Genomic DNA, 21,881 nt, shown 5'->3' with positions numbered 1-21,881 from the left:
CTAAAATTCATGTAGGTGTTAATTATTAATCTTTAATAACACTGCTCTTCATTGTTTTGTCCTATTTCAGGTGAATTTCAGAGTGATTATTATTACACACAACTCTTTCATGCAGCTAAGTAAAATAGTATATAATGACTTGTACCTATTGGGTATCATTTCATGGAAAAGTGGTAGTGCCTACTCTTATGATGGATATTATACAAAATTATGCCATTAGCATGAACAAATATTACAACTATTTGTAAATTTCTTCAATCTTGCCATAGTAGAGAAAATGTTAAATTTTTAAAAGATAAAACAAATATCCAGTATTTAAAGTTTTGGCATTGTGATTTATCACTCATATTCATATGCAACATTTATTTCTTCTAATCTTCTGCACTGTAATATCATATATAATACATGATTTACAAATTAAGTTACAGTTACAGATTAAATAAGACTACCCATAATATTTATCAAACAAAAGTTGCATACACAACACTAACAAGGACAGGCATATTGGTTAGATATTTTAATTTAAATTTCATGGTATAACTCACTTGGCGAACTTTTCAGGGAAGAGCGGGAGGTGGGAAGTGAGAAGCAGCCCCCGACTCGGAGTCCAGGAGGCCACCCACAATGGCTGGGTTTCCCTGGGACTGAATGGCAGGTGAACGTACATGTTGCACCTGTCGGAGTTATGTTCATTAACTAAATATGTATTTAGGTTTACAATTTCAGACATATTGAAGGTAAGTTAGTTGATAATGTATTACCCAATGCTGGGCGTGTTGTCGTCGTTGTCGTTGATAATCAGCAACATGGCATTCATCTTCGAGAAGGCTGTGTAATGGACCTGCAGCAGCTGGATGGGCAGACGTGTTAGGACCAGCAGCCTCGTCGACCACACCAGGAGGCGGCCCTTGACGGACCACTTGACGAAGGCGGCGAGGAAGGAGAGGTCGTCGCTTATCACAACAATTGTCGTGTGTGATGACAGTTGCCGCAACTGTGAATGTTGTAGTATTAATTTTAGAACCTATTTATTTAGCCTAATATAAGAGCATAGGTTACCTATTTGTTTCACTGGTCTTGTAAACTATATAATGTATAAAGCAGCAGTACACTGAAAATGGAGTTACAATCTTCAAGTGAAAGGGAATGACCATTTATATTTTAGCATCACAGTAAGTCAATGACCTACCCGCTTAACATCAGCCATCACCCGAGAGAAATGATTCCCTCTCCTGTTAAAATCAGAGTTGTTCATTGCTGCCTGGAAGACTCCAACACCGCTTGGGATCCTTAGGTGTTCTATTATCTGACAGAAGGGACTATTCTCAGAAACTGTTATGGTTTAGTGCTATATAATCAAAGCTATAAGCTTCGTTCATATTATCTATAATAACCTTTCCTTTCCAGCCTTTCACAAGATATTTCACTCCAGCTGAGTTGCTTACCTTGTAGACACTGGAGATGCTGCTATCAATGAAGAAGATCACGAAGTAGCTGGGATGTGACGACTCTGAAAACACAGCTTTCAGTACCCACATCACTGGTAAGATCCTCTTGTGCTGCACTAAAACGAAAGACAAATTTGGCTGTTTGAATGAAGCAAATCTAGTGGTTGATTATTATGCTACTGCAGTCAAAGAAACAATATTCAACCTTCTTTGAGTCATGCATACCGGAACCTAACATAATAATAGCCAGACGACTGTATATACCCAGACGAAAGAGGTTTCAAAAGGTGGCACAGGAAGTGTGTATGGAACTGGATGAAAGACCCACTTGCATACCAGAATCACATATACAATTACTCCCCACAGCAGAGCTAAACTACGACAGGCATAAACATAAAAGAACTAAAAATAAGAGCAAAAAATTAAGTACCGTTCATAAATGACCTCCTCACTGAGTCAAATGGATTATTTGGAGCTTACACAGAATCATGCAGGGGGGAAATTCTTGGACAGTGAAATATGAATTCCAGCATATAATCTATATAGATGTGATAAGGTAAATAGTTCACATGGAGTAGTGGTAGTAGTAGTAGGCATTCATCAGTCTCAGGAGATTATGGATTTGTGCTCTGGTTGTTGGTCTGAAGAAAAGAAAAAAAAATGAAGAAAATTAACTTAGTTATTATTCAAATATAAAAACTGTCAGATGCAACGGCTGAGGAATTCCTCCCCAGTCTCAGAAGGAGAATAGCAAACAATAATATTATACCACGAAATCTATCTGGACATAATCAACCTCAGGATAGAAAGCTACTTAGATTCTGTGAAAATTTTTCAATCAACCTGCAGGTAACAGAGCCCACTAGGAATGTAAATATTTTATATCTGATCTTCCCAAACAATGAAGACATAATCAGGGGTCATTACAATCTCAGATACCACATACTCACATCACAAGCTCATTGAAGTGCAAACTAACATCAATACTCGTAATAGGTACCAACAATGATCCAGCGAGAGGGGTTATTCAAATAATTAAATGTCAATAACAAAAAGGAAAGGCTGGGAAAAGATAAACAGGTAACTTAAAAACATTCAATTGGAAACTTTTCTAAATATTAAAAATCGCACACAAGGAAACTGACTTCCAAGGCACATAAAGTTTGTCTGAAACATGTACCTCTTTTTGGCTAGGGAAAGCCAGAAAGAGGACCATCATTGAAAGAGAACTCAGATAGCACTACAAAACAAGCAATATAAATAACGGAAATGCTTAAGCAGACACAAGTCCCCATACAAAGAACGAATAATTGATTGAAGAAATAAATCAGAATGAAGCAATCATATCAGATTAAAAAAATGCAATTAGAACATAAATCTATAAAAGAGATAAAGATCAATGTATATAAATAAAAAAGTTAATGCTCGTTTTGTTCAAAATCGCTCATATTCGTAAGTTCTTTATCAATTGCTTTGAAATTTTGACGCAACATTGCATTCGAATATGCGCATGTTTTTGTATACCTACTATATACATGCCATGCCTGTGAGAGGTAAAAACATGTTTTTTTTGTAAAAACAGTGCCATCTGTTTGAAGTAAAAGCAACACATGCTGTAATTTAAAAAGGTTCTTCACTGATTGCTTTGAAATTTTGAAACTACGTTCCATTCGAATATGTACATGCTTTTATATACCTACTATTTAGTTGCCACACATGTTACAGGTAAAAACATTTTTTTTTAAACAGTGCCATCTGTTATACGTACAAGCAACGCACACTGTATTAAACATGTTACGATTCCATTTCAATGTTTCCGATTGAACTGTTAAATTGAATGTTCGTAGATTTCAATTTATTTTAATTTTGATTTAATTATTTTGTGTGACATTACATTGGAATTGAGCTGTGTTGTTTACCATTCCGTTCATTACTTGAGTATAGTTTACTTTTGTATTTTCTCATTTTTAATTTCGTTTTTTTAACTGTTCTTCTTATTTTTCAGTGATTGGCACATCAGATCATTTGATGTTCCCATTTTTCTGATGAGAACATCAGAGAATTTGGGAACACATCGGACAAGGGAGTGAGAAATGATGGGGAGGAAAAGGGGATGGGAGAGGGGGGAATAGTGGGAGAATAATAATAGTGACGAGGGGACAGGATAGGGGGGGATGGTGGGGGAGGATAAGGGGACAGGGGAGAGGGGAATAGTGGGGAGGATGAGAGGATGGGGGATTGCGAGGAGGATGAGGGGACGGGGAAGTTGGGAATGGTGGCGGAGGACTGGGGAAGGGGGGAGGACGAGGGGCGGGTAAGTAGGGGATGGAGTGGAGGATGAGGGTGATGGGGAGCAGGGAATGGTGGGGATGACGAGGGGATGGGGAAGGGGTAATGAAGGGGAGGACGAGGGGACAGGGAGAGGGGAAGGGTGGGGAGGACGAGGGGGCAATAGAGTGGAGGATGGTGGGGAGGACGAAGGGCACAAAAAGAGTTAGGAATGGATGGGAGCAGAGGGTGACGGGCGAATGGTGGGAAGGACAAGGAAATGGGGGAGGGCTGCTGTGGCTGAGCAACGCCCTCGTGTTGCTGAGCTACAGCAACATGTGTCCGGGTACAGCTTGTCAAAAATATTTCTTCAAATATTCGACATCAAAAGCAAAACAATACCACTGTCTGTATTGGACCTATTCTTACAAGTGAAGGTTCATACATAGAGAATGACAATCTTGAGGTTATCTTGAGATGATTTTGGGGCTTTAGTGTCCCCGCGGCCCGGTCCTCGACCAGGCCTCCACCCCCAGGAAGCAGCCCGTGACAGCTGACTAACACCCAGGTACCTATTTTACTGCTAGGTAACAGGGGGCATAGGGTGAAAGAAACTGCCCATTGTTTCTCGCCGGCGCCTGGGATCGAACCCAGGACCACAGGATCACAAGTCCAGCGTGCTGTCCGCTCGGCCGACCGGCTCCTAATCAATGACATTAGTTCAATTCCAAAAAAAGCAGTATGAGGACAAGTTTAGCACCCCCCAATCTATATAAATATAAATTAAAATGTTTGTTTGCTCAAAATCGCTAATCTCTGAAAGTTCTTCACCGGTTGGTTTGAAAGTTTCACACATCTTGCCATTCGCATTCGAGCAAGTTTTTATATACATACTGTTTAGATGTCACGTCTGTGACAGGAAAAAACGTGCTTTAAAAAAAACTGTGTTTTTCATGACTTTTTTCATGTGAGGGAAATCTTCAAATCCTCTTTGCCGATTGCTTTGAAATTTTGACACAACGTTGCATTCGAATAGGCGCATATTTTTATATACCAACTATATACATGCCTAACCTGTGACAGGAAAAACATTTTTTTTTAAACAGCACCATCTGTGGAATGTAATAGCAACACCTGGTTTAATCTCCGAAAGTTCTTCACCAATTGCTTTAAAATTCTATCACAACGTTGCATTGGAATACGTGCGTGCTTTTATATACTTACTATATAGATGCCACACCTGTGACACGTAAAAATATGTTTTTTTTTTAAATAGCACCATTTGTTGCACGTAATAACAAAAACACACTATCTATATAAATAAAAATGGAAATGTTTGTTTGTTCAAAATCGCTATTCTCCGAAAGTTCTTCCTCGTTTGCTTTGAAATTTTCAACGTTCCATTCGGATCCGGCCAGGTTTTTATATGCATACTATATAGATGCATACTATATTTTTTACTGTCTGTGACGGTAAAAAAACATACTCTTCAGAACAAAATGTGTTTTTCATGTGTTTTTCAGAAGAGGAAAATCTTCGAAACCTCTTTACCAATTGCTTTGAAATTTTGAAACAACGTTTCATTCGAATAGGCACGTCGTTTTATATATCTACTATATACAAGCCTCACCTGTGACAGGAAAAAACATGTTTGTTTTTTTAAACAGTGCCATCTGTTGGACGTAAGAGCAACACACACTGTAATCTCCGAAAATTCTTCACCGATTGCTTTGAAATTTTGACACAACTTTGCATTCGAATAGGCACGTGGTTTTATATACGTATTATATAGCTGCCACCTCTGTGTCAGGTAAAGTCATGCGTTTTTGAAAAACAGTGCCATCTGTTGCACATAATAGCAACATTCACGATATACTAAATATGTCTCGAATTTCATTTCAATTTTCCGATTGCATTGATAAATTTTATTTTCATAGATTTCGATTTATTATATTTTTTATTGAATTATTTTGTGTGACATTGTGTTTCAATTGAGTTGTGTTGTTAACCATACCGTTCATTTCGTGAGTATAAGCTTAGATGCCACACCTGTGACAGGTAAAACTATGCTTTTCTTGAAAATCAGCGTCATCTGTTGCATGTAAGAGCAACACACATGCTATACTAAATATGTTACAATTCCATTTCAATGGTTCTGATAGCATTGATAAATTGAATTTTCATATATTTCTATTTATTTTTGTTTTTGTTTAATAATTTTGTGTGACAGGCATTGGAATTGATCTGTGTTGTTTACCATAACGTTCAATTCGTGAGTATAGGTCATATTTTTATTTTTCATTTTTTCCTTTCGATTTTGTAACTGTTTTTCTTATATTTCAGGGATGGGAACCTCAGATTAATTGATGCTCCCAATTTTCTGATGGGAACATCAGATCATTTGGGAATGCATCGGACGAGGAAGTGGGGAATGGTGGGGAGAACGAAGGGTTGGGAGGGGGATGGTGGGGAGAACGAGGGGATAATGGTGGGGAGGACTAGGGTGAAGGTGGAGCGGGGAATGGTTAGGAGGATGAGGGAACGATGGAGTGAGGGATGTTGAGGAGGTCAAAGGGATGGGATAGGGGGGAAATGGTGGGGAGGACGAGGGGCCGGAGGAGTGAGGAATGGTTGGGAGGACGAGAAGGACAAGGGGAAGGGGAAATGGTGGAGAGGACTGGGAGACAGGGAAAGGTTGCTGTGGCTCAGCAACGCACATGCGTTGCTGAGCCACAGCAACGCGTGTCCGGGTAAAGCTAGTAAACAGCATAAAAGTTTAAGATCCGGAAAACTTCTTTATGTGTGATATACAAACCCCTGAAAATATAACTAATATTAATATAACACAGGAGTAAAACCCAGCCACATCAAACAATTGCTCGACCCTGCACTGGGTGACAGTGCACAGGGCCTCCTGTTGGAACTAACCAGATTCACTATGTCTAGCTGGCAACATATCAAAGACCATAAGACCTATCTTTTTTTAAGCATCACTCTGTGCTCTAAAGAAAAAGGATAGAGGTATCAGATCAATAGCTGTGGACAATTTCCTCCGGCGTCTCGTCGCAAAGGATGCTGCGAGAACACTTAGTGAGGCTGCGGCCTTAGTGCTAAAGCCAAAACAGCTCGGGTTCGGCATTCCATTAGGGTGCGAGGCGGCAACTCACACAGTTCGAGCTTTCGTTGCCCCATAACGCCCCATAACTCTGATGCTCTTATTGGTCGCCCAGATGGTATCACAGTGAACCCCTGTAAGAATGGAAAGCAGTTGTATGGGACTACACGTGCGTATCACCCCTGGCTAACATCTACACTGACTTCGGTGTTGCACAACCGGTTTGGTACGCCACGCACAGGAAATTTGCTGCCACAACTATAATTTTGTCCCCCATTGCTTGAGACACTCGGCGCTTGGGGTAAGACGGCCACCATTTTTTTTTTTAAGGAACTGGGTTCTAGGCTAATCGAAACCACAAGAGACCACTAGGTACCAGGTTTCTTTTCCAGCGCCACAGAATGGCGATATAGAAGGGAACTGCACCATGCATTCAGGGTTCCTGCCTGCCATCGTATGAGCTGGAGGAACTTGACACCTTATAATAATCATCCTTGTACCCCTATTTGGAGCTCTTTTTTGTAAAAAAAAAAAAAGAATTTTAGATTACCACTTAGACACCTTGTAAGAAACATAAATATCACATAAAACTAACCACCAAAAGTTGTATTAAATGTCCTAATTAAAACAAATACAATAGTAAAAAGTTTCCAAATTCAAAATGAGTAACAAAGACACAAATTAAGGAAGTCTATGACAAGTAATAAAGAAGTCAACATGGACTAAAAAATTCAACAAAGTGCCCACCGTGAATTATACAGTGTATAATTATATTTAGAATCATACAGTGTATAATTGAGCAGCTGAAAAGTTAATATTTAGCAAAGGCCCCCAGCTCCCGGATATATAAGGGTTCCATTATTTTAAAATCCACTACGGGCTCACCATAGCCCGTAAAACTTGGAGCTTTTGTTGCTAGTAGCTGAATCTTAAACAACACAACAACATCTCAAATCCGACTAGCCATTTAAGCAAGAGTCTAAAATTAAAAAAAAAAATATGATTCCAGCAGAGAATGAATCACCTCATTACAATGATTTTTAATCTTCGAGAATGGTGGTTTGGATAATAATAAGCCAGTCCTTAATGATATTCCCCGGTGCTCCAGTATCCTAATCCTAAAGTTCCGTATGGAACTTCTGACGTATCCAGCATCACCGCTGGAACATTTATACATATACTAGAGCAAAGGAGGGTAGGCACTTTATCTTTAAATTTAAAATAGGAACCTATGGTATTTGTATTCACAAAAATAAATTTAGAGTGTACTTGAGGATAACAATGTTGTAAAAGATTCCTCAATCATCCTCTTACATAAAAACTAATAGTGACGTAAAAGGGTAGTTTGATGTATTTAATATCCATTTCTACCGTAGTAATTTTACAAGAAGGGTGAAACTTCATATATAAGAAATTCCTTAGACAATTATATATCATATATGTAGGTTAACCATTATGTAAAAAACTTTCACAGGGACATTAATTTTGTTAACAAAGTTGGACCAATTTGATCATAATACAAAGGCTCTATTCAGTAGAATATTAATAGCATTTTTCTTTAAAATATCCGCAACAAATGAATTCAAATTTAAGCCTAAATCTGTAAAAGTTGGCTTTCTGGCAACTTTAGTGTTTTAAAACCATTAAGGTTACTCACCCTAACGTCAAGAAACAATAAAGAATTATTCATTTCACTCTTCATTGAAACGTATATTATGATGTTGTGCATTAAGATACTCTCTAAACTTATCAACATGAAAATGGTCCTTGAATAACACAAAAAAAGTGTCATCCAGATATCTCCTGTATATAATGGGTTTAAAATCCAGAGGACAGTTGTCAAACCAATTTCTCTTGTAAAAGAACTGAAAGAGAAACGAATGTGTAATCCACATAGCGTTTATTCAAGCAATATAAAAAAATGACTTCACCGGGTATAGGAACCATGAATACAAAAGGGCATCGGATCTTAACATTACAAACCTAATCTAAGTGACCTTAATCCTACACATAGCTTAATCCTAACATTCCTCCCCTTTTAATTACACTCTACCCCTACAGGGTAAGTCTACCAGGAGGTTGTATGACTCTTCCTGATTTTCTCAACGGGGGCTCAAGGCCTGTTACTTCATGGGAACCTTTTTCTAAATTATTAACTGCAGAGTTCATAGGGTTAGCTGTATCCACATTTCCCTCTGTTGACCCTTGCTCTGCCCAACCCGTTCTCGCACTTTCTTTCAGTCAATATTGACTTATTATATACGTGCATATGTGACATACTAAACATACTAGTTTACCTTGAAAAGCTTCATAGAAAACACCGACCTTACCTAACCTTCTTAGTATGTTAAGATAAGCATCTTATTGCTTCGTAATTACAATTATTACTTAACCTATACCTATAATAGGTGTTGTGCATTACCTATACCTATAATAGGTTAAGTAATAATTGTAATTACGAAGCAATAAGATGCTTATCTTAACATACTAAGAAGGTTAGGTAAGGTCGGTGTTTTCTATGAAGCTTTTCAAGGTAAACTAGTATGTTTAGTATATCACATATGCACGTATTTAATAAGTCAATATTGACTATACGAAAGTGCGAGAACGGGTTACTCTGCCACCCTGTCTCCTGAGGGTGCTATCCCTTCATTATTAGGATGGGTATTACTAGTTGCCCTACCCCCCACCTGAAGAGTCTTCAAAATTCCCCGTGAACTTGGCATAAGTGGATCTGCATGTCTTTTCTATTTAATATTCCTAACACTCTGCACTTGCACGGTGAACTTCTTGCGGCCCAAGACTTCTATAATTGTCCCTTCTACCCACGGCTTATCAGTTCCCAAATTTCTTGCATATACTGCATCCACTTCTTTAAACAACACTTCTTCTCCCTGAGTTAATTGATTGGGCAAGTGTTACAGTTTTATCTTTATCTGGATCTGTCTTTAGTGCTTCCATGTGCACTCTGAAATGCCTATTAAACAGTAATTCAGAAGATTTACCAGTGGTAGAATGAACAGTTTTTCTTTGATTATTCAAAAATCTACTAAGCCTTGTTTTAATGGTACCTTCTGTAAACTGATGTAACCCTTCTTTTAAGGATTTCACTGATCTCTCAGCCAGATCATTTGAAGAAGAATTATAGGGGGCAGGTATTACACGTTTAGTACCTTTCTTTCTAATGAAAATCCTACATTTCTCCAGAAACAAAATAAGGAGCATTATCTGACACCACAATGTCTGGCAATTCAAATTTACAAAATGTTTTCCTGAGCAGTTCACAAGTTTCAGATGATGTAGTGATGTAGTGGAATTACACACATGAACATCCAGTAATTTTCTGTATGGATCCATAATCACCAGGTAATATTTGTTATCCATAGGTCCAGCATAATCTATATGAATTCTAGACCAGGGCTTCCCATTGCATGGCCAGGAAAGTGTTGGAACTTGGGGTATCTGATAATTCGTAAAGCAAATATGACAATTCGTAGTTACTTCAACAATATCCTGGTCCTTTTTTGGCCACCAAACCCAACATCTAGCTTCTGCTTTCATAGCATTTTGCCATTATGACCTACATGCAGCTGTTCGAACATCTTATATCTCAGATCCACAGAAACCGCCACACTATTCCTATACATGAGTACATCCTGGTTAATACTAAGGTCAGCCTTTACTGCAGCATACTCTGACAATAGTATATTATCATTCCATCCATATTTGACATACTTCATCAACAGATTTAATTTGGAATCTCTACTAGTTGCCTTCCTAATAGTCTGGAATGAGATATCCTCAAAAGACATAGATTCCACCAGGTTAACATATTACACAGGAATCCTGGGATTCAACTCTTCTGTAACAGCCAATCTACTAAATGCTTCAGCCACTATATTATCTTTGCCTGGCTTAATTTCCAAATCATACTTAAACTGTGAAAGTTACAATGTCCATCGTTGAATTTTGGCATTGATATTAATGCAATTTGTTTACCTCTGCCAAACAATCGTTGCAGAGATTTATGGTCTGTTCTAGCAAGAAATTTCCTACCCAGCAGAAATTACCTCAGATTTTTTACGGCATATTATAAAGCTAAGGCTTCGTTGTCTAATTGGATATAATTCTCTTCTGCAAGAGATAATTTCTTGCTAGCGAAATAGACAACTTTTTCATGGCCCATCTAATTCCTGTAATAACAAACAGCCATCCCTACTGAGGAAGCATATATCTTCAGGTTTAATGGGAGTTTACAAGTAAACTTAGTGAGCATGTGAGAATTTATCAATTCTTGCTTAATATTCCTGAAGGCCTTCTCCTCTCTTGCTGCCCACTTAAGTCAAGCCCCTTTTTTCAATATTTTATACAATAATTTTATTGAAAAGTTCTTCACGACGTTACAAAAATATGTTATCATCCCTACAAAAGAATGTTCTTTCCCCCAATTGATGTTGGGGCTGGGGGGTAGTAAGGACATTTCTGAAAGTGGCGAGATGCCTCCAGCGAAGTTCAGTACTCGCAACTATCCTGTTTCTCTTATATACAAAATATCTTCCAGAATTAATTATTATAAGTTTTGCACAAAGTATGTAGAAGATTAGGACAAAGTTAGATATTCAGAGTACAAGTCAATTTAGACAAATCGCAAGTAGGGTAAAACAATGACTTCCAGAGTTTAACTCAAGTTAGTGTAAATTAATGAAACTAAGTGAAGGGAGCAGGAGATCAGACACCAGAAACCAAGTAGCAGATAGAATCCTACATGAATTGGGTAGAGAGAGAATTATGAGTGGGTTGATATCACATGAAACCTGTCGCTTGAGGTTAACGAGAAATGAATATCGCCAGCTGGCGGCACATTCTAGGTTGGCCAACATAAAAACTTTCTTGAGAGGAGTGTATTTAGGAATTATTTTATAACGCTGAATATCACATGCTATACAAATTCTGGAATATGCTGTTGTATGTGGACTACATATCGAGTCAATACAAGACGATGCCAAAGAATATTCAGAGGTATGCCTACAGATTATTTCCCAAAGTTATATATACGAATTATAAGGAATGGCTACAGCGAAAACACTTTCATCAATAAAACAGTTGATCAGTGGAAGAATTAGTTTAAACATTATCACCATACAAAAGCTCTCAATGGAATTGATACAGTAATATATGGCATGCAATTTAGCTCACGTTGCACTCGTAATAGAGGACACAAGTGGAAACCCAGGATACAATTGCGCATAAGGTTTATTAATTTTATATTTTTTGTGGTGGGGAGCAGTGTAAGAGTAATGTACAAATAGAATGAACTAAGTCGTAAGTCGGTGGAGGCAGATTTCTTACGCATATCAAATATAGAGCCACTTAGTATCAAGAACCTCTACTCCCGGTGATTAACAGTCTAAATCAATGAGCCGTAGCTCACACTAAGCCAGCACGATTAGGTGAGTAAAATTAGGCGAGTACACACAGACATATAAACTTACATATTTCTCCATAATAGTCACCTGAAGAAGTAACCTAAAAGTATATAGAAAAACAACTAACGTTCTTTCACCTAAAAAAATTTGATTCGTTTGAAGTTTATGACCATAAACTTAAAATAGAGCATTTGTCTTACCTCCGATTAGTTGTCTATGTATGCCTCCCTCAGTCACACAAGCAGCCATAAGCAGCAGAAACATGGGTGCGGTTAGCATTATTTTGATGTGAAGCTACTTGGGTGTTGCTGGAAGGAGTATCGGGTGTTCTGAAGCCAAGGAAGTTGTCCGACTCCAGGAGAGGATGAAACACACTGTGATACCTGAACACCAAAACTCAACATGTATATCGCATAGCTTATTGTGTTTTTACCTTACAATCCCTAAGGTAATTAACAATTATCTAACAATCTCCACCACCAATAATTAACCACCACCTCTCATTCTACCACACACCCCTTCCCTTCCACCACTCTTCTCCTTCCCCCCCACTTTTCTCCCTTGTTTAACTTATTCTTCTTGGAGTTGCTCCTGAGCTACCGTGCAGTGAGGACGTGTCGCCTGCTGCTCCGGTGGTTTGAGTCGGTTCTCACTACGTGTAGAGAGCCATGGGGAAGGCTCAGCGCAAGAGGGAATGGAAGCAGCTTTCGGACGAGGAAGGACGGGGGACCGATGTGCAGCAGGCCCCAAAGAAAACTGCTATCGAGGCTTTACCACTTGCTTCTACCAGCAAGTCAGCGGACGTAATGGACCTAGAGAGGACAGCGTCAGTCACACACCAGCCAGTGTCAGTCAATGCTTCTCTGTCCGCAACGCTTCCGCGGGACGGCAGTATGAGTCAGGAGAGGACACCACCGGTTTCACGCCAGCCAATGTCGGCCATTGTTCCTCTCTCCACAGCCCAGCCGCAGGACAGCAGTATGGGACAGGGGAGGACACCACCAGTCTCACACCAGATCGCCAGCCTCTGCACTTCTTCCGAAATTCATGATCATGCAGACCGACCACTTTCCTACAGCATATGGAGTAGTAACGGCGACGGAAAAAGAACAACCAGAGCTCAAACTTTCCATTACAGTCAACCTGAAGGGAGAAATAATACTGACACCTCAAGACCAACAGACTGCACATTACTTAGAGAAGGTAAGAGTCCTGCAGGGGAAACCTGTGTGCTTGGTAAAGCTGGACCCTTCAGAACGACGCACACGAGTCGTGCTTTTGGGATACCCAATCGACTTTCCCCTGGATCCAGTGCTAGAACACAAGCAAGTCCTGAGTGCGGAACGTTGCCACACAAAAGTAGACAAGGCAGCGACGCGTCAGGTTCTGGTGACCGTCATGGGACATGTGCCGGAAACTTTCGGTCTTGGAAATTGGGGGACATACCGACAGAGGCCATACGTCCCGGAACCCCTACGCTGCTTCAGGTGTCAGAAATACGGCCACCATCAGTCACGCTGCACAGGACAGGAGAGGTGTGGAGTGTGCAGCCTGAGACATCCCACCAAAGACTGTATTGCCAAGCACAAGGCAAACCAGACCACAACAGCCAAATGTCCAAATTGTGGAGGCAAACATCATGCCTGGAGCGCAACCTGCTCTGCACGGAAACAAAAAGTGCAGACAGCTCAGGCCAGGGTCAACGCACTGACCAGCGGTACATCCACCAACACCACCGTCTGGAACACTCGTGCACAGCCACAACAGCCACCCGCTCTCACAGAGCAAAATTTCCCGAATCTGTCAATTCCGAATCAGACATTACACGAAAGTGTTGCAGAAGTCCAGCAAGTGCAAATGAGCAGAAAACACTTACTTTCGGAATCTCCTCACCAGCTATACAGTTTTACCGAGGTCCAGCTGCAAACCATCGTGAAGATCATGGCAGAGACCATTATCAATTGCCTACAGATGACGCAGAACGCCTCACAACAACAGACTCAAGACATCACTTGTGTGATAATGGACAAGATCGTGCAGCAGACCACAGTTACACGATGCTCTCTGGCAAACCTGGGTGTTGTACTTGTTGGATATTTCTTCCATATTAGTTGTATAGGGATGTATAGCGACGAACTTAGGAGGGAAGAGCAGGCTCAATCTCTCTTGAAGGAGATTATCGTCACAATATATATATATATATATATATATATATATATATATATATATATATATATATATATATATATATATATATATATATTTAAGGCACAACTCTCCTAAACACGAGAGTGAAGTATACAACTTTAGAACACTTTCCCACCAGGAGACTCGAACCCTAGCCAGCACAGAAGCCTTCCAGCAACTGGCATAACAGGTACGCCTTAACCCTCTTCACCACCTGCTCAGACCCCTAAAAGAGATGGTAATTTCGGAGTATTTAAATACACCAAAGATCAACACCTCCCAAGAGCACTAGAGCAAGTGAGGGGTCATTTAGACGTTAATTTCATCAAGTCCCTGTTAATATGGGAAGACACAGTGTCTATGCTTAAGGCACAACTCTCCTAAACACGAGAGTGAAGTATACAACTTTAGAACACTTTCCCACCAGGAGACTCGAACCCTAGCCAGCACAGAAGCCTTCCAGCAACTGGCATAACAGGTACGCCTTAACCCTCTTCACCACCTGCTCAGACCCCTAAAAGAGATGGTAATTTCGGAGTATTTAAATACACCAAAGATCAACACCTCCCAAGAGCACTAGAGCAAGTGAGGGGTCATTTAGACGTTAATTTCATCAAGTCCCTGTTAATATGGGAAGACACAGTGTCTATGCTTAAGGCACAACTCTCCTAAACACGAGAGTGAAGTATACAACTTTAGAACACTTTCCCACCAGGAGACTCGAACCCTAGCCAGCACAGAAGCCTTCCAGCAACTGGCATAACAGGTACGCCTTAACCCTCTTCACCACCTGCTCAGACCCCTAAAAGATCATATTAACAGGGACTTGATGAAATTAACGTCTAAATGACCCCTCACTTGCTCTAGTGCTCTTGGGAGGTGTTGATCTTTGGTGTATTTAAATACTCCGAAATTACCATCTCTTTTAGGGGTCTGAGCAGGTGGTGAAGAGGGTTAAGGCGTACCTGTTATGCCAGTTGCTGGAAGGCTTCTGTGCTGGCTAGGGTTCGAGTCTCCTGGTGGGAAAGTGTTCTAAAGTTGTATACTTCACTCTCGTGTTTAGGAGAGTTGTGCCTTAAGCATAGACACTGTGTCTTCCCATATTAACAGGGACTTGATGAAATTAACGTCTAAATGACCCCTCACTTGCTCTAGTGCTCTTGGGAGGTGTTGATCTTTGGTGTATTTAAATACTCCGAAATTACCATCTCTTTTAGGGGTCTGAGCAGGTGGTGAAGAGGGTTAAGGCGTACCTGTTATGCCAGTTGCTGGAAGGCTTCTGTGCTGGCTAGGGTTCGAGTCTCCTGGTGGGAAAGTGTTCTAAAGTTGTATACTTCACTCTCGTGTTTAGGAGAGTTGTGCCTTAAGCATAGACACTGTGTCTTCCCATATTAACAGGGACTTGATGAAATTAACGTCTAAATGACCCCTCACTTGCTCTAGTGCTCTTGGGAGGTGTTGATCTTTGGTGTATTTAAATACTCCGAAATTACCATCTCTTTTAGGGGTCTGAGCAGGTGGTGAAGAGGGTTAAGGCGTACCTGTTATGCCAGTTGCTGGAAGGCTTCTGTGCTGGCTAGGGTTCGAGTCTCCTGGTGGGAAAGTGTTCTAAAGTTGTATACTTCACTCTCGTGTTTAGGAGAGTTGTGCCTTAAGCATAGACACTGTGTCTTCCCATATTAACAGGGACTTGATGAAATTAACGTCTAAATGACCCCTCACTTGCTCTAGTGCTCTTGGGAGGTGTTGATCTTTGGTGTATTTAAATACTCCGAAATTACCATCTCTTTTAGGGGTCTGAGCAGGTGGTGAAGAGGGTTAAGGCGTACCTGTTATGCCAGTTGCTGGAAGGCTTCTGTGCTGGCTAGGGTTCGAGTCTCCTGGTGGGAAAGTGTTCTAAAGTTGTATACTTCACTCTCGTGTTTAGGAGAGTTGTGCCTTAAGCATAGACACTGTGTCTTCCCATATTAACAGGGACTTGATGAAATTAACGTCTAAATGACCCCTCACTTGCTCTAGTGCTCTTGGGAGGTGTTGATCTTTGGTGTATTTAAATACTCCGAAATTACCATCTCTTTTAGGGGTCTGAGCAGGTGGTGAAGAGGGTTAAGGCGTACCTGTTATGCCAGTTGCTGGAAGGCTTCTGTGCTGGCTAGGGTTCGAGTCTCCTGGTGGGAAAGTGTTCTAAAGTTGTATACTTCACTCTCGTGTTAAGGAGAGTTGTGCCTTAAGCATAGACACTGTGTCTTCCCATATTAACAGGGACTTGATGAAATTAACGTCTAAATGACCCCTCACTTGCTCTAGTGCTCTTGGGAGGTGTTGATCTTTGGTGTATTTAAATACTCCGAAATTACCATCTCTTTTAGGGGTCTGAGCAGGTGGTGAAGAGGGTTAAGGCGTACCTGTTATGCCAGTTGCTGGAAGGCTTCTGTGCTGGCTAGGGTTCGAGTCTCCTGGTGGGAAAGTGTTCTAAAGTTGTATACTTCACTCTCGTGTTTAGGAGAGTTGTGCCTTAAGCATAGACACTGTGTCTTCCCATATTAACAGGGACTTGATGAAATTAACGTCTAAATGACCCCTCACTTGCTCTAGTGCTCTTGGGAGGTGTTGATCTTTGGTGTATTTAAATACTCCGAAATTACCATCTCTTTTAGGGGTCTGAGCAGGTGGTGAAGAGGGTTAAGGCGTACCTGTTATGCCAGTTGCTGGAAGGCTTCTGTGCTGGCTAGGGTTCGAGTCTCCTGGTGGGAAAGTGTTCTAAAGTTGTATACTTCACTCTCGTGTTTAGGAGAGTTGTGCCTTAAGCATAGACACTGTGTCTTCCCATATTAACAGGGACTTGATGAAATTAACGTCTAAATGACCCCTCACTTGCTCTAGTGCTCTTGGGAGGTGTTGATCTTTGGTGTATTTAAATACTCCGAAATTACCATCTCTTTTAGGGGTCTGAGCAGGTGGTGAAGAGGGTTAAGGCGTACCTGTTATGCCAGTTGCTGGAAGGCTTCTGTGCTGGCTAGGGTTCGAGTCTCCTGGTGGGAAAGTGTTCTAAAGTTGTATACTTCACTCTCGTGTTTAGGAGAGTTGTGCCTTAAGCATAGACACTGTGTCTTCCCATATTAACAGGGACTTGATGAAATTAACGTCTAAATGACCCCTCACTTGCTCTAGTGCTCTTGGGAGGTGTTGATCTTTGGTGTATTTAAATACTCCGAAATTACCATCTCTTTTAGGGGTCTGAGCAGGTGGTGAAGAGGGTTAAGGCGTACCTGTTATGCCAGTTGCTGGAAGGCTTCTGTGCTGGCTAGGGTTCGAGTCTCCTGGTGGGAAAGTGTTCTAAAGTTGTATACTTCACTCTCGTGTTTAGGAGAGTTGTGCCTTAAGCATAGACACTGTGTCTTCCCATATTAACAGGGACTTGATGAAATTAACGTCTAAATGACCCCTCACTTGCTCTAGTGCTCTTGGGAGGTGTTGATCTTTGGTGTATTTAAATACTCCGAAATTACCATCTCTTTTAGGGGTCTGAGCAGGTGGTGAAGAGGGTTAAGGCGTACCTGTTATGCCAGTTGCTGGAAGGCTTCTGTGCTGGCTAGGGTTCGAGTCTCCTGGTGGGAAAGTGTTCTAAAGTTGTATACTTCACTCTCGTGTTTAGGAGAGTTGTGCCTTAAGCATAGACACTGTGTCTTCCCATATTAACAGGGACTTGATGAAATTAACGTCTAAATGACCCCTCACTTGCTCTAGTGCTCTTGGGAGGTGTTGATCTTTGGTGTATTTAAATACTCCGAAATTACCATCTCTTTTAGGGGTCTGAGCAGGTGGTGAAGAGGGTTAAGGCGTACCTGTTATGCCAGTTGCTGGAAGGCTTCTGTGCTGGCTAGGGTTCGAGTCTCCTGGTGGGAAAGTGTTCTAAAGTTGTATATATATATATATATATATATATATATATATATATATATATACATATATATATATATATATATATATATATATATATATATACATATATATATATATATATATATATATATATATATATATATATATATATATATATATATATATATGTCGTACCTAGTAGCCAGAACTCACTTCTCAGCCTACTATGCAAGGCCCAATTTGCCTAATAAGCCAAGTTTTCATGAATTAATGTTTTTTCGTCTACCTAACCTACCTAACCTAACCTAACCTAGCTTTTTTTGGCTACCTAACCTAACCTTATCTATATATATAGGTTAGGTTAGGTTAGGTAGGGTTGGTTAGGTTCGGTCATATATCTACGTTAATTTTAACTCCAATAAAAAAAAATTGACCTCATACATAGTGAAAAGGGTAGCTTTATCATTTCATAAGAAAAAAATTATAGTAAATATATTAATTCAGGAAAACTTGGCTTATTAGGCAAATCGGGCCTTGAATAGTAGGCTGAGAAGTGAGTTCTGGCTACTAGGTACGACATATATATATATATATATATATATATATATATATTAGTATATTTTGGTAGCAGTCTTTCTTGTAAACATATGTTGTTAAAATATGACCGAAAAAGTCACATTAATAATTCTAACACAATTTTTCCCAATATTTCTTATGTTTCTTTTTACTGTCGATGGTAATTGAAAAATCAATTCTCCAAAATTCATTTTTATTTCTAGTCTGACGCGACACTTGAACGTGTTTCATAATAACTTATTACATTTTCAAAGACTTTTAGTTTACACACACACAACTATAACCTGCAAACACTAAACAGAGTTCTTACTATGCTATGATTTACACAGCTTTCATTTATTTTTACACCCGCATTTTGGGTGAGATGATATTTTACAACAGTTTTTGGTTGAGGTGAACAAAACTTTCAACACAAGACAGAACACGAAACAATGGGTAAATTGAAGGTAAATGGGTAAATTGAAGGTAATTGGGTAAATTGGGTAAATTGAAGGTAAGAATGGAAGTAATTGCAGAGGGCCTATTGGTGCATATTTCTTGATGCTTCTATATTGGAGCGGAGTCTTGAAGTGGGTAGAATATAGTTGTGCATTAATTGGCTGTTGATTGCTGGTGTTGACTTCTTGATGTGTAGTGACTTGCAGATGTCAAGCCGCCTGCTATCGCTGTATCTATCGATGATTTCTGTGTTGTTTGCTAAGATTTCTCTGGTGATGGTCTGGTTGTGGGAAGAGAGTATATGTTCCTTAATGGAGCCCTGTTGCTTATGCATAGTTAATTGCCTGGAAAGAGATGTTGTTGTCTTGCCTATATACTGAGTTCTTTGAGGCTTACAGCCCTCAAGTGGGCATTTGAAGGCATAGACGACGTTGGTCTCTTTTAAAGCGTTCTGCTTTGTGTCTGGAGAGTTTCTCATGAGTAGGCTGGCTGTTTTTTGGGGTCAGTTGTATCTTCTGATTTTTGTCTGTAGGGATAACGTTTCTATTAACAATATCTTTCAGGACCCTTTCCTCCGTTTTATGAGCTGTGGAAAAGAACTACCCCCGAGAGACCCACGTAACTAGGCGGGTAGTCCAACAGTAACCCCCACTATCACAACCTAATGTGAACACTCTTTGCAACTCCCTGCAAGAAGCTGCACAGTAAACAGTAAACAAAGCCAGGCATGGTGGCCTTCTGAGACACGACTCCAGTAATCCCTAAGTTACTTTCCTCTCGTCACCAGACTATAAACAAAAGAAATTGCCTAAATCAATTACAAAAATGATTATGTGATTAATCACGGTAATTGACTGATCACAGCAGACAGCAACAAAGTACTACGTTAATCACAAACACTTGTCTCTCATAGACAACAACATGATGGTACTCTACGTTAAACATCAACACTTGTCTCTCTTAACACAAATCATCTTGTTAACAATAACTCAAAGCCTCTTATATTACATCACACTTGACTTCTTGCAAGTATTCAGTGAGTAATTCCTAATTAAGGTCAAACGGACCACTAATTAAATCCCCATCGAGTTACGTTAACTAAGCCTACCACTAACTTGATAGCGTCTCAACTGTCTATGTCAAAATTTACTTTAATGAGTGTTAATTACCCTAATTAACCCTGAGCAATTAATTAACTTTCACCTTGACCGATAATTAATCATACATAAATACGTCTCACTCCGCATTGCCTAAGCAGGTCTCATCAAACACTGTGAATTCACGGGCAAGGAGTTAATTACTCCACTAATTAACAAGACTGCATTTTAATCCACTGTCACCAGACAGGATATGATTAATATAACGAGTTATGCTAGAAGTCAAACACTTCTTTGAATTCCTCTGATGTTGGACTAGTGCCCAAGACGCAACAGGCATTTCCCCTCTGAATCGCAACACTGAGGCGCTGGAACAAGAAACTTTTTGCTCTCTGGTGTTTTGTAGCACTGATCAATTTGTCCCCCAATTCCTTCAGGAACTTCAACGCACATTTTCCCCACGAACCGAGGGTCTCCGAGCCGATCGGAACAAAGCTGTAGCAGTGTGCTAGACCTCTGTATTTAATAATTTTCTGCGATTCCCTGAAAGAAGCAGCACCACCGCTTTCACGTGTGCTGTAGTGGAGGTAGGAACTGGCCAGAGTGGCAGCGCACGTGTAGTCCCACACTACTTGCTTACCAACCTTCCAAGGTAGCAAGGTGACCCCATCTGGGCGCTTCTGAGGGCCGTTAGGTCTGGATAAGTGTGGTTCTCTTTGTGCCGGGCAGCGGGCTGTGGCGAGGCTCCTCTTGATGATGTCGTTAACTTCTTCATGTCTTGCAATTTTACCCTGTGCTTTACGACATACTAGACCATGATGACCATATTGGTCTGCCATCGCAGTTCCGCAGATGCACCTATGTTCGGTGAGGATGGGGGCGGCAAGGCGAAGAGCAACTCCAATGCGGAGAGCATCATGACTGAGGCGAGTTCCCAGGGCTGCATTGGGCACCGCAAATAAAAAATCCACGGCGTGGTGTGCTGTTACCGCTAGGAGGCGGGCTTTGTTTTCAGCATCAGTGTTGTCAATCATTGACAGTCTTTTCCATTAAGGGGCTATCCCAGTGGGCCTGCTTGTGGTCTTTTGGGACTTGTGGTCGGGGTTGAGGGTGTGCAATGGTGTCCCATTGTCTGGCTGCTTCGATGAACGTTTGATCATGAGTTCCCGCTGTCTCTCTCATACGCTCTGGTAGGATCTGCCCTACCAATTCGTTGGCTGCTGTACATGAGGATAAGAATGCTGGAAGTGCTACCTCAGTTGCCTTTCGTATGCCTATCCCTCCAAATCTCACTGGTAGTGTTGCTTGGTCCCACTGACTGTCATCTAAATCTAGGTTGAGCGCCTTCCTGAATATTGACCTGAGGAGCTCATCATATTGATTTAGAAGTAGGTTGCCAAGTCCCCTATTCTCTCTTCCATCCTCTTTAGGTCTCTAAACTTTT

The 21,881-nt window shown here is 40.5% G+C and overlaps 1 protein-coding gene across 1 annotated transcript in view; it reads right to left on the bottom strand.

Moving 5' to 3' along the window:
- The window catches only part of LOC123762004 (probable glutamate receptor), a 437,835-nt gene extending 416,364 nt beyond the window's left edge, over window positions 1–21,471 (bottom strand). The window contains exons 1-5 of the mRNA XM_069335681.1: window positions 21,228–21,471; window positions 1,446–1,564; window positions 1,190–1,306; window positions 762–994; window positions 546–674 (exon numbers count right to left, since the gene is read on the bottom strand). Of these exons, the coding sequence (XP_069191782.1) occupies window positions 546–674; window positions 762–994; window positions 1,190–1,306; window positions 1,446–1,564; window positions 21,228–21,471 (842 nt within the window). The remainder of the gene's footprint in view (window positions 1–545; window positions 675–761; window positions 995–1,189; window positions 1,307–1,445; window positions 1,565–21,227) is intronic.
- Between the last annotated feature and the right edge of the window lie 410 nt (window positions 21,472–21,881).

The sequence above is a fragment of the Procambarus clarkii genome, chromosome 34 (assembly GCF_040958095.1).
Source record: "Procambarus clarkii isolate CNS0578487 chromosome 34, FALCON_Pclarkii_2.0, whole genome shotgun sequence".
Taxonomy (NCBI): Eukaryota; Metazoa; Arthropoda; class Malacostraca; order Decapoda; family Cambaridae; genus Procambarus; species Procambarus clarkii.
This window is presented reverse-complemented; position numbering and strand designations above follow the sequence as displayed.